Source organism: Chlamydotis macqueenii, chromosome 28, assembly GCF_036417535.1.
Source record: "Chlamydotis macqueenii isolate bChlMac1 chromosome 28, bChlMac1.mat, whole genome shotgun sequence".
Lineage (NCBI taxonomy): Eukaryota > Metazoa > Chordata > Aves > Otidiformes > Otididae > Chlamydotis > Chlamydotis macqueenii.
In genome coordinates, this window is record NC_141583.1 from 2,391,702 (window position 1) to 2,405,203 (window position 13,502).

General features: G+C 57.6%; 1 protein-coding gene across 1 annotated transcript; it reads left to right on the forward strand.

Annotated features, from left to right (window-relative positions):
- The first annotated feature begins 825 nt into the window (after window positions 1–825).
- Window positions 826–3,747, forward strand: LOC104473482 (methanethiol oxidase). The gene is made up of 9 exons (XM_010123630.2): window positions 826–1,008; window positions 1,539–1,659; window positions 1,750–1,932; window positions 2,101–2,279; window positions 2,440–2,518; window positions 2,712–2,833; window positions 2,931–3,023; window positions 3,257–3,375; window positions 3,578–3,747. Exons 1-9 carry the CDS (start codon window positions 841–843, stop codon window positions 3,738–3,740), a joined length of 1,227 nt encoding a protein of 408 aa, XP_010121932.2. The 5' UTR covers window positions 826–840; the 3' UTR covers window positions 3,741–3,747.
- Window positions 3,748–13,502: the final 9,755 nt, after the last annotated feature.

The following is a 13,502-nucleotide window of genomic DNA, read 5'->3' on the forward strand; positions in this document are numbered from 1 at the left end:
CTGGAACTGCGCGCGAGATCAGGCTGTTGTCCGCTGGGAATCTCACCTTCCTGCCCTCCTTCCACTGTTCCCTGGGTGCCTGGCTCCAGTTCAGTCATCTCTGTCTCTGTGTCCTGGGGACAAGTCGGCTCTGACTCACTTCCCAACTCACTTCCAGAGCATCCTGGTGCTGCCAGGGAGCTTTTGAGCTCGGAATCGCCCTGCCAGTGGCTGCTCAGCGTGGAAAATGGGCTCTAGTGACCCAGGTGGCTGAGGGCGTCCAGCGCTTTTGCAGAGTTCAGCGTGTTTCTGTTGGCCTTCAACGTCAGGGCTGTTCTGCTGTGCACTGTTCCAGCCTCTCTGCTGTCATCCTGACGGGGAAATCGGCACTGGCCTGTCTCTGAGGGCTGCAGAGTCAGGTTGTCCACATCAGGGCTGTGTCTGTGACCTGATGAGTCCATCACTCCAAGAGCTGAGATGGAACTGGCCCCTTAAGGCTTCTGAAAGCTTTTAATCCATTTTGAACGCCAGTCTTAGGAGGAGTTTGCGGGGCAATGCACCCGTTTGGCCAAATTGTAATTTCTTCACACACCTAATTTTCTGAGTTTCAGCAGCGTGGGGTGAGGAACTGGTGAAAGAATCTCCGTAATTCTCCGCTGCGCACGGTTCCCTAGCGGAGAGCAGTGGCCAGGGCAAGGAGCAGCGCTCTCCGCGCTGGGTCTCTGCAGGCAGTCCCAGCTAGAGGCCAGTGGAGGCCACCACGGCAGAAATGTCTGCCAGCACGAGGGTCCCCATTTCTGCCTGCCTCCCCGAGTGACCCCTAACTCTGCCTTGACTGCCTAGGTGATCCACCGCCTGCCCATGCCCAACCTCAAAGACGAGCTGCACTCCGCGGGGTGGAGCACGGGCTGCACCTGCTTTGACAATGCCCCAAGGAAAAGGAACAAGCTGGTTCTTCCCTGTTTGATTTCTTCCCGCATTTACGTGGTGGATGTGGGTTCCCAGTGCCGGGCTCCCAAGCTGTGTAAGGTAGGCCTGAGGTGATTCAAAGAGAAGTTTCTGGGAAGGAGTTGGGAACTGGTGCTTCTGGAATCATACCCAAGGAAGAAGGCTTCTCTCTTCGTCTTCTCTCCCACCCTGGTTTCAGAGAGCCAGGGCACGTTTCCCTCTCAGCTCTCTCCTTCCCAGACCACGGAAGGCCCCGGTCGTCGTTGCGTCCCTCTCTGTGCGCCTCTTGTGTTCAGAGAGCTCTTGTGTCCAGTCGCTGGAAGTGACGCAACACGCCACGTCTGCCGCCCGGCCAGATAGCGAGGTGGACGGACAAAGCTGTTGCGGGTTGGGTGCTGCTGCCTTCTTCTTGTCCGGGTGCAGGGGAGCTCAGAGGCTTCTGTGCTCCTCTCCAAGGAGGAGCAGGCGGTAGGAAGCGTGGGTTCTTGGAAAGAAAGCTCCTGCCGGCGTCAGCCATTCTCAGACGTCTCTGATGGCCAAAGGCTCTGCCAGGCACTGTGAAATGAGCTGAGCGGTCGAGGCTGATGTGTGTGTGCGTCAACGTTTTTCAGACGATTGAGCCGGTGGATGTCTTCTGGAAGTGCAACAAGGCACACCTCAGCGTGCCTCGCAGCCTGCCCAACGGTGATGTTCTGATTGCCAACACAGGAGATCCGTCTGGCAACGCAAAAGGTGCCGTGCCCTGTCACAACTCCGTGGGCAAACCGGGTGGTTTGGAAGTGGAGCGTGTGATCTGTCATGCGTCCCCTTTTTGTGTCACAGGTGGGTTTATCGTGCTGGATGGAGAGACCTTTGAACTGAAGGGCAACTGGGAAAACGAGTGTGAGGTCCCCCCGAGCGGCTACGACTTCTGGTACCAGCCGCGCCACAATGTTCTGATCAGCTCCGCCGGGATAGTCCCAAAACGTGCGGGACGTGGCTTTAATCCCGACGACTTCAAGAAAGGTGAGGGAATACGGATGCGAGGGCTGAGCCGGAACGCACGGAGGCGGTGGGAGGCTGCCGATGCGCTCAGGGAGAGGGGACAGGCAGATTTCTCCCCGATCATTCTGGGGAGGGATGAGTCTCCACGGCCGGCCACCCCTGTTGTGACTCGGTTCTGCTTTTCCTCAGGGGTCTTTGGGCGCCGCCTGAACGTGTGGAACCTGTCCTGCCGCACCCTCACCCAGTGCTTTAACCTGGGGGAGGACTCTTTGCCCCTGACCGTTAAATTCCTCCACAACCCCGATGCTGCCGAGGGCTACGTCAGCTGTGCCCTGAGTGGCGTCGTCTACCGCTTCTACAAGTGCGAGGCAAGCATTCTGCCAGCGGCCAGGGGAGACCCGGCCATGGGCGCCTACGGGGGGCCGAGCAAAGAAGGGAAGGAATTTGGGGCAGCAGAGAGAAAGAGGGAGGGGTGCGGAGGGGGCGGGCAGGAGCGCTCATGCCGCGGCGCCTGTGTTTCTTGTCCAGAGAGACAGCTGGGCAGTAGAAGAGGTGATTCGCATACCGGCCAAGGACGTGTCGGGATGGATTATGCCCAAGATGCCAGGTTCGTGTGCCCGGGGCTGGGCTTTCCTTTTTCCTCCCAGAGCCTTGTGCTGTGCAGCTTGGCCGAGGCCGCTGCTGACCCCAAAGCCTTGCTGCACAGAGACTGGCAGGGAGAGATGGGAGCCGGGGCTCGATGCAGGGCACGTTTTCTGTCGATGCTGCCCCCTGTAGAGCTCTTTGTTTCTGTGCCCTAGCCTTCATCGCCGACCTCATCATCTCCAAGGATGACAAGTACCTGTATCTCAGCAACTGGTGGCACGGAGACATCCGCCAATACGAGCTCTCCAAAACCTGCAAGCCCAGGCTGGTGGGACAGGTAAGGCAGAGGCAGAAGTCTCGCCCGGGTGGCTTCCTCAGCAGGATCTGGTGGTGGCTGGATGCAGGACCACATGTCTCCCTCTGCCTTGGGACAGGTGTTTGTGGGAGGCAGCATCCTGAGAGGCGGCCCCGTGACCGTGTGTAGAGACGAAGAGCTGAAGTGCCAGCCGGAGCCCTTGGTGGTCAAGGTGAGTTCTGTGGCCTCTTTGCCCTGCGGTGTCCTCTGCCTCTGCTCCGCTGGTGCTCTGCCCGTGGTTTCTGGGGTCGCTCTCCTCTGCGGTACTCGTGTGTCTGCAGCATCCGGTAGCTTGCCTGCGCTGGGAGGCGAGGCGGCCGCTCTGCTCTGCTCCCCTGCCCCTGCTTGTGCTTGCTGCTGAACGAAAGGAGCCAGCAGCATCCCCCCTGTCTGTTGTGCCTTCAGTGCAAGAGAGTGTACGGCGGCCCCAGTAAACTGCAGCTCAGCCTGGATGGCAAGAGGCTGTACGTCACCAACTCCTTCTACAGCACCTGGGACAAGCAGTTCTACCCGAACCTGGTCAGGTGAGCAGCGTTTGGGAAGCGAGGGGCCTCTTCTGCACGGCCTCTCCGCTGGGAACGGGAAAGGCGCCTCATCGGGGGGCTGCAAGGGCACCGTGGGGATCGCAGGGGGACGGAGTTCTGAGGGATCTGAGAGCCAGGCCACGTCTCCGCTGCGCCTCTCTCTTTGCTCATCCGTAAGCGCTGCGCTCTTGTCCCCTCGCAGGGAAGGCTCTGTCATGCTGCAGATCGATGTGGACACGGAGAAGGGAGGCCTGACCGTGAACAAGAACTTCCTGGTTGATTTTGGAAGGGAACCCCACGGGCCTTGCCTTGCCCACGACATGCACTTCCTTTCCGGAGATTCCACCTCCGAGATCTCGGCCTAGGCGCCACGTGAAAGACCCCCTTCCTCTCTCTCTCTGTCTCTCTCGCTCTTCTGTAGTGCAGCCGTTTCCAAAAGAGCGCAGGGTCCTTGGGTCTGGGGGTCCCCATTCATTGCTGGAGTCTAGATTTCTGCTGACGTGAGCTGCGGGAGCTCTGCCTTCTTGCCAGGGTTGGCTTCAGGCAGACCAGTGAACAAGGAGACGTGGCGTGTCTCCGGAGGTGTTTTTGGTGCAAAGCAGCCCCTGGGCGGGACTCCCAGAGCAGAGCCCAGGGCGATCGCTCAGACACAGAGATGTGCAGGGCGCACGGTGCCTTTTGGCAGACGGCGAAGTGCCCGGTTCCTCTGAGCGACCGTTCCTCAGCCAGGTCGTTCCCGGACGCTCTTCCGCTGGCACCAGAGCCCTCTCGGCTCCCTTGTCACGTGCGTGGGCCGGTGCCTTACGGCGGAAGGAGCGCGAAGTGCTTTGTTCCAAGAAGACGTGCCTGTTCCCTGACGCTGGTCTGCTCTTGTGTTCTGCTCAAACACCAATAAAATCGTTCATCGCATCAGCCAGATCTTCACTGGTCTTATTTCACTGAAGCTTTCAGGTTTATTTCTGGGGAAACAAATGCCAGCGGTGGTTAATGATGAGATCAGGGTTTTGAAAATCCCGAAGACAGGACACCAGTTGTGCCAGAGCCCCTGTCAGGCTGCCTAGGAGTTTCTGGTTGAAGTTGGCTTTGCCTGGTTTTTCTTTTTTATCGTGCTTGCATTCCTGCAGACACATGTTTTATAGGGAAGCGTGGCAACCATTTGTTCTTTTTCTGCCCCGAACAAACAGACCTTGTCACGGCAATGCAGTGTTGTCATCCCCCACAGCAGCCATGTGGTTTTAGGAGGGCTTGAAGGAACACACTTAGTGGGCACTCCAGTGCAATCCCGTGTGTCTGTTGAGTGGCCGCCTTGCTGCTGGTGACAATTTTGATTTCCGCTTGGTCAATTCACGTGGACAACACAGCCTCGACACAGAGGCCGAGGGAAGGTCGGGTTTTCACCCGAAGGACTCTGCATGCAGTTAATGTGATGCTGGCACAATGGCCTCGGTCCCTTACACCTTCTCCCCAGACTGTCCTCTTGCACTCAGAAACAGGGCTGAGGTTTCCACCAAAGCAAGGTGCAGTTATTGGAGTTGTAGGTCGTTCTCTTGCTCATCGTGTGCGGTGCAGGATGTCAAATCCCGCTCCACAGGACAGCCACCACTGGCCTCCAAAGCCCTGCTGCACACCCACAGATCTTCCTATTGTCCCATCTGCCTTGAGCACCTTCACCAGGCACAGTTTGCAGCCAAAACCATCACTAGTTGGGAGGTGACAAAAACGAGGCTGTAAAGAGGATCCCCCTAAGTTTCCATCTTCTCTGTAAGTACCTTGGAAGAACACAGCTTCATTGACTTCCTTCAGGCTTCTCTCGGGCAAACACATTGCTACAGCTCTTATGCGCCCTGGGGTGCTGCCGTCGAGTATCACCATCGCTTGAGTGTGACGTCCCCCTCCCATCCTCCAGCGCTGCCTCGTTTGAGGCTCTTCCCAGGGGATGGCCCTGCTGTGGCGGTGCCTTTGGAATGAGCCCTCTCTCTCCCACCTTCAGACCCGGGGAGCCTCCTCCTCTCCATGGCTGGAGGGAGAGTCTGCCCAGCAGACGTCCCCGTGCCAGCGTGCGGTCCCCGTGGCTGGAGCTGGCTGAGCTGAACGCGCCCTGCAAACCCCTCCTGGGGATGGGGCCAGGCACCGGCCACGTTAACGTGGGGAAGAACTCCCTTAGCGAAGGGCCATGTTAATGGCCTTGGTCAGAGTCTGCTGTCCCTCACGCTCTCCACTGACCACCCTCTCTGACTTGCAGGTGCTCGCACGGCCAGGCAAGGACTCAGCCCAGGCTTTGAGCTGCAGCCGGGCCACGAAGATCAACAGGCACCGCAGCAGAGGTGACCCAGCTCCAAGGCCAGTTCCCAGGGCTCTGGGGCCTGATTCCCATCTTTCAGGGAGCGAGACTTGTGCGTGAGTTATCCCGAGGAACGCGGTGCATCTGCAGTGGCTGAACGTGCCTCAGCTGGGAGGCGGTGGCTCGGGGTGGCCCATGGTGGATGCTCTGTCTGTTCCCTCTGGCCATTATTTGGAAGTTGTGCTGCTCCCTGCTGCCAGCACCCTTCGAGTCCTCTGCAGTTTCCAACACCTTCCCAAATGTCCTTTTTTTTCTGGGGCACAAGCTCGGAGGGAGGATGGAGTTTCATGAGGAGCTGAGGGCTCCTTAGGCTGCACCACTGGTTAACGCACCGCGTTAAGATGAGGCTTGTAGATACCGGACTGGAAACAACGTCCTGACAAATCACGTTGGCGGTGCAGCTGTCGTGAGCGCTTCGTTCTGCCCTGGGCCTTCTTTGGAGACAAACCTTCTATTTTCCCCTCCCCTTCCAGAGAGCAGCGCAGGCGAGAAATAATCCCAGCCCCTGGCCAGCTCCCGGCAGCAGCAAACCCACACGTTTGCTCTCCTCCCCTCTGGTCTGCAGCAGATAGCCGCTGAGCTCTCCTCACCCTCCCGAGTGCTTTTTGCTGGGCTTTTGTAGCACGTGCTCATTTCAGCGTTCAGAAGCTGGGCTGGAAATGGGGAACTTGCACCGAGTGTGAGTGTGACCTTTTGTTCCTGGGAGGGATGTTGGGAGGGAGATGGGGGATGCAGGTGCCACTTCCCAGCTGCTTCTTCCAGTGTTTGGCAGAGGAATCACGGATGTTGCAGAGGGTGGCCAAGGGGATCGACTGGATTGTTTTACCACAGATAACAATCTTCTCTTCTGTAACAGCTGAACAAATCACTGCTGCGTATTCTGCCTTCCTGGTCGTAGGTGGATGAACAGAGACCGACCAGAAGCACAGAGAAATATGACTGAGTTGCTAATGCCTGTCTTTAGTGGCAGGGAAGAGGAGAAGCAGCAGGTCCTGCTCGTCGTCCTCCCCAGCGGCGTGATGCTGCCACTCCTCTTGTGTCACACGAGCGACTGTGCCGTGCGGGAGGAGTCAGTTGAAGGCGCTGATCCGGCAGAACACCGCGTTGCCAAAAAAGTGACTGACGGTCCATCTCCCTGTGGCTGCACGCGGCAGGGCACTTCGGTGGCAGCCTGGAGTCATTCCGCGGTGTCTGAAATCACAACCTAAGGATGTGGCTTCCGGTGGGTTTGTCCGGGTGTAGCTGTGGGCTGTGGAGTTGTCTGAAGCGTGCCTCTGCCCCTCAGGCTGTCTGCGTACTTGTACCAATGGTTGGAGCGCTCTCTCTTTCTGTCCCACGTGCCTTTGCTAGGCTCTCCTCGGCTGCCGCAGGAGTTGCTTCTGTCTTGCGGCTCCCCATGTGCAGCGAGGAGGCCACCGGCCATCGGCTCCTTGCTCCTCCGCCGGGATCCGCAGCCAGTGGGGAGGCTGTCTGCCAGGAACGTCCCCTTTCTGCCCCCTTTCTGCTCTTCCCTCTGCCCTGGCCGGAGGTGAGCTCAGCTGCTTTTGCTCCGTCTTCGCCTGCAACTACAGCTTCTCTGTGGCCGAGGCTGGGGGCAGCGTCCCAAGAGCCTGGTTCATGAAGCCCGGTGGCTCAGCCCCGTCGGGCATCCAGCAGCTTTGGCAGAGCGCGGCGTGCCCTGCAGCACCCGAGCTGTTGTGTTGTGCGCTCTGCTAACCGCCCCTTCTCATCGTGTCTGGGAATTCAGATTGATTCTCCTTCATGAGGCTGCAAATCCCGTTCACCTTCTCAACCCACGGCTCTTTTTGACCGGATTAGTCTGCCCTTCCAAAGAGTCTTGTAGAGACCAAACGTATCTGTGGCAGGATCTGTCTCACCCGTCCCTAGAGCACGAGACTCTGGAGGTGGAGGCGTGCGTGGTTGCCCGTGGAGAGAGAAAACGGCATCCTAGGAGTATGTTCCAAGTCATTCGAGGTGGCCATTTCAAACAGGAGAGAGGAGTGACACACAGAGAAATTACCCTTTGATTTCTTCTGTCCTGAGGGCTGTTGGCCTGAAATGCTTCCAAGCATTATGAACTTCTGAATGGCGTGCTGAAAGGCACTGGGAACATCCCGTCTCTGGCGTCATTATCCCTGGATGCTTGTGTAGGCAAATACGGAACTGGGACTCATCCGCGGTCATTAAAAAGGAGACCTCAGCTTAGACACAGACAGAACAGTAAAATGTGGGAGACACCTACATTAGGAAACGATTCCTTTGTCTGTAATGGGAGCTTGTTCTTTTCCAGAGGAAGTTGATGGATTTTGAAAGGAACTCAGCCGGCTTTGCATGCTCACGGTAGCGTCTTCTCTCCTGGAGACTGCCCGCCTGCTGTCAGGGTGGAAGGGTACGAGGAGGAGCCCCTAGTCCTGTCTCCGTTCTCAAATGCAGTTCTTGGCGAAAGACATGCAGTGACTTTTTTTCAGCAGAGACTTTGTCCACCACTTGAATCACCACGCTTTAGTGTGACCTGTAGGAGCTGTGTCTTTCTCCAGCGATCCGGTGGAGAAGGAACAGTTCCCGCATGGCCTGTATCTGCACCCAACAGGCAAGCGCACACCGTCACCTCCCACTGTCACTTTCCTTTCTGTCGCCAGGGCCATTGCACATTTCTTGGCTGGCACGCATGTCTCCTCACCCACCAGCAGGTTTCTGGGGAGCACATGTATCAGTGCCAGCTTCAAAAAAATCATCCCCTTCTTCCTCTCTGTTTCACGTTCACTGCTGATGGGAGAGCTGGGACCCCTTCATCCACCCATTGGCTGTTGATGAGATGCCGGCCCCATGGCAGCTGAGGTGGGAATGACAAACAGGAACTGGGGCTCGTGCCATGAATTTAAATTTGTGGGCAAAGCTCGGCTTCGGAACATCCTCAGCGCTGACCGGCAGCTGCTTACCATCCGACTCGATGCGGGTCAGGGTGATGTAAACACTGATGTGCAGAGCTGTGGGGGCTCCGATCTCGCGCGCTCTGAGCCACTCCTTGCAGAAGTGAACATCAAACTTGGTGAAGCTTCCGGTACCACCTCGGCAGCTTGGGAGGTAACGTGCAACGCTTGCCCCTGCTGCTAAAGGTGATGAACTGTGCCTGTTTTGACACAAGAGTTGGACGGTGTGGTTTTCCTTCTGCTCCTGATGAGGGTGATGGACTGGAAGAGAGGGAACCCCTGAGAGATGTGGAGCCTGGGAAGGTCTGGGACAACGTACCTCTGCTGGCGTTTTTGATGGGACACTGGCGATGACTAAAGTCTTTCCAAATTCTGCTGCTCTCATGGTGCTTGGTGCCTGGCTGAGCTGTTTGAGTGCGGGTGAGGCTGTACAGAGAGTGTGGAGGCCAGGTCAGAGGTGTGGGAAAGGGGATTTAAGAATGCAGGACGATGAGCAACACTCGGACACCCTGGGGCACCTCCCGGGGTAAATGGCAGGGTGAGGAGCGAAGCAAGAGAACGTCGTCCCAGGAGAACTGGGGGAGGGCTGGGACGGCTCCGGTGCTCAGGGGAGTTCTTCCTTGGGTGTTCAGAGCAGACATCGTGTCCTCGGTGCAGCGCGGTCGTCTTCCAGCACGTTGGGTGTGCTGCGCCAGCCTGCACCAGACGTCATCACCAGGGCTTGCCCATTATCAAAATGACAGCGTGTTCTTCCCTGTCGGGGTTGGAGGGGTGGTCGTGAGGAGGGGAGGAGTGTCCACCTCAGCGTGGGCCGTCCAGTGGGGCCCCGATTGCTGTTGCGTGCCGTGGCTGCCCATCCCTGCCTGCCGCAGGAGCTTTTCTTGGGCCGAGAGCAGGCCACAGCGACTGTGCTCTCCGCTAACCATGGCCTGCTGGCTTGCTGGTGCTGCCGAGCCGGCTCTTATCCCTCCTCCTATCAGCTGCGATGAGAAACTCTACACCCTGCAGCTTGGTTTGGTGAGGGGTGCCAGAGACGTCACTGAGGAAAGCCAAAGAGGATGAGCAGCAAACTTTGTTAATGAGCGGAAGACTAACGAGCTGTTTAATTAGCAGGTGTGCAGGTGGAAGAAGGAGCAGTGAGCCATGCACGTTGCGACCGCAGAAGCACGCACCAAAGGCATCAGCCGAGCACCCAAAATGGCCTCTGATGGAGCAGGAGCTTCTCGCGCGTCCTTGGCGCTGGTTGTGCTTCCTGGAGGTGTGAGCTCTTGGAATCTGGCTGGTAAGGGTCGGGTGTCAGGTTGGTTCCCAACACTGGCACCTCCTTGTGAGCCCAGGAGAATCCCTCAGGAGATATGGAAGAGTTTGCCTCTGGGAACGCAGATTCTTAGCTTCCACTTGGCCTCACACAGCTGAAACAGAAGTGTTTCACATTAACACGGCCACGAGGGGCGAACGGTAGCCAGCGCTCAGCACGCCGCGTCGTACGGCATTGGCCTGTCAGTCTTGGTTTTGTCCAGTGTGGATATGCAGTGGCCTTTCACGGAGTCCGCTTGCCGTCTGGAGATGGTGACAGCCCGTACACGTTACACCTGGTATGACACTTGCCCCTGCACTCCAGCGTGGAGCCCAGTCCCTTCCAGTTTGGCCTGATGCAGCACAGCTCTTTGATGCCTCTTTCCCCTGGCACCCTTTGCAGTTCCTCCTCATGGTTGCTGGTTTTTCTGACGGCCAGGAAAGGTTCCTCTGTTGAGGTCCTCGGTGGATGTTGTGCTCAATTAAACGGCTGCCCTAACGCTGTGAAAAGCCATCCAGAAGTTTGAGGACAGAATTTCTTTCCGTGTGCTTACTCTGGCCCAGGATCTCCACTTCCCCACAGCCAATAACGTAAGGCTTGGAGCCACTGCTTTGCACGCTTTCTCCTCATGTCCATGATGATATCTGAACACCTTCTCCTTGCCTCACAGAGAACCGCCATGTACCTGGGACGCAGCTTGCGGCAATAACCGTCCGTTGCCCGGTGGCAGGGAGCTGTCTGGCTGCGGAAGGCCCTGACCCCTCTCCGGGCTGCCTATGCCTCTTGCGCTGAAACTGCCGAGATGGATTTCTGCTGAACAGGTCACGAGTTCTCCCAGCGGCAGCAGTCTGGTGTCCTTGCCTACAGAAAGGACCGAGGGTTTGGCTGCACCTGCGTGCACCAGTCGCATGTTTAAGGTGCCGTTCTGGAAGCCATTTAGTTACAGCCCTGTGAGATGGGCCAAGCTGTCCTCTCCTCCGATAGAGATCTCCCGAGGGCTTCTCTGATGGCGCTGTCAGATGTTTCTGCATTCCTACGCGCAGCAATTACTTATCACGTGTAATCTGCCCACTGATTGAGGGGTTCTTCCAAAAGAGATGACACTTGTTCACGTTCCACGGCGCTTGGTGTTCTCTTCCTGCTTTGGCTGGGCAGCTGCTGGCAGCCAGGCTCGTGGTGGTCTCAGGTGGGGACACTTCTTCCAAAAGGCTTCACTTCTGGAAGTGCTGCCTCCACAAGGCACCCGTTTCCAGCCGGGTGTCTGTCCTGGCTGCTGGGCAGACAGCACCAGCTCCTCAAGTCTCTTCTGACGTCCGTGCTGCTGGAGCCCCCTCCATCCTCTGAGCGCTGTATCCCCGCTGAGGGATGCGCTTGAGCACTGGGCCCGTGATGCCTTCAGCTCAGCCCTCGCACACAGACGTGCCTTCTGTCAGGGTCCAGATCGCCGAGGTGCCTTTGGTGGCCTCCGTGTCTTCACACCTTGTAATTTCCAGGAGGCTGCTGGTGGGGCCGATTATCCAGCTGGGCTTCTCATCCCTCCCGTGGAATTTGCAGCCACTGCACATTTGTACAGCAGGAACCCGGGGATGGGGATGGCTTTAATGATCTGGTTTCTTGGCTGGGACACGGAGTCCTCCAGAGCCAAAGAATTCCCATTGGAAATCAGATACGGGACGTTGCGTTTAAGGAAAAGACCTGCCTGGCCCAGCAGATTTTCCCTGCAGATTGGTGCTTAGCAAGGCGGAAACAAGCCACAGCGCTGGTCTGGCACCTCCCAAACGCTGAGGAGCCACGGCTCCTCCCTTGGCAGCTTGCTTTCTCCCCCCACCCCTTTGCCTTGTATATAAGGCCCCCTGAGAGCAGCCTGGGCACAACACAACCCATCCAGCGAGGCACACAGCAAGCTGCACCTCCAGCACCTCTGCTCTTGAGGAGAGTGACCCAGCCGGCCTTCAGCATGGGTAAGCGACGCTCCGCGGCCTCCCGCCAGCTCCAGGCCTCGTAGCTCCGTCCTGGAGCTGGCTCCAGCCACTGCCCGGAGGCTGCAGACATCCCAGCTCCAAACTTGGGCACTGGGGGGTTTGTTCCTCTGCAGCGCTGCAGGAAGGAGCGAGGTGGGACTGACGTTTGGTGTTTTGTCTGACTGGTGCCAAAGGCGTCTTTGGTTCCGCTACCAATCTGGGTGGCTCTTCAGGGAGGATTCCTCTCTGGGATCGGAGATGTTTTGTTGCCGTAACAAGAGTTGGTGCAGGTCACAGGGGCCCCTGGGAGAAGGTCCATGGGTGGGACAGAGTCTGCTGAACAGGCACCTGCTAAGGATGCGGACGTTCCTCATTTTCTTCTTCTCCTCTTCTCCATGCAGAGAGATGCAGAGCTCAGTGCTACGAGTACCCCACCTGCCCGGCTGAGAAAGGCAAGTCCTCCGGAGCGTGTTTTGGAGGGGGGTGTTTGGGAAAGAACGCTGAGTTAGTGAGGAGCACCTCCAATTAACGGGGTGTGCCGAGTCCCTGCCCAAAAGGGAGACAACTGGAAGTATCTGGAGATCCGCTTGTGGGGCTGAAGCTTTTCTTTTCCTTTCTGGCTGCTTCACGGCACCTTCTAACACCAGCTTTCTGTGTGCCCAGATCCTAGGGAGGAGGTTGCCTACGTGACCTGTACCTACAGGGAAACGGGCATCGACCAGCCTGACTTCCTGGCCACCGTCGATCTCAACCCCAGGTCTCCATGTTATGGCCAGGTACCGGTGTCTCTACTGGCTTTTACTGGGCGGATGACTGGCTGCTGGCTCTGTGCTTTCCAGTGCCTCCAGATTCAGGACATCCACTTTCTTTTCTTTTTGCTCGACAGCCACTCTGTCGTGCGGGCTGTCTGCTTATTCCTGTCACCTTCTTGTCTTCCTGCACCTTCCTGTCCCACCAACCCTGGCCCGACTCTTGCCCCCGCCTGTTCGTGTCCTCCAAGCCCTGTCTGGGAAACCCCTTGTGAGATTGGCCACGGCTGCTCTGCTTCTTGCTTCCCCACTGGTACTGCGCGCGAGATCAGGCTGTTGTCCGCTGGGAATCTCACCTTCCTGCCCTCCTTCCACTGTTCCCTGGGTGCCTGGCTCCAGTTCAGTCATCTCTGTCTCTGTGTCCTGGGGACAAGTCGGCTCTGACTCACTTCCCAACTCACTTCCAGAGCATCCTGGTGCTGCCAGGGAGCTTTTGAGCTCGGAATCGCCCTGCCAGTGGCTGCTCAGCGTGGAAAATGGGCTCTAGTGACCCAGGTGGCTGAGGGCGTCCAGCGCTTTTGCAGAGTTCAGCGTGTTTCTGTTGGCCTTCAACGTCAGGGCTGTTCTGCTGTGCACTGTTCCAGCCTCTCTGCTGTCATCCTGACGGGGAAATCGGCACTGGCCTGTCTCTGAGGGCTGCAGAATCAGGTTGTCCACATCAGGGCTGTGTCTGTGACCTGATGAGTCCATCACTCCAAGAGCTGAGATGGAACTGGCCCCTTAAGGCTTCTGAAAGCTTTTGATCCATTTTGAACGCCAGTCTTAGGAGGAGTTTGCGGGGCAATGCAC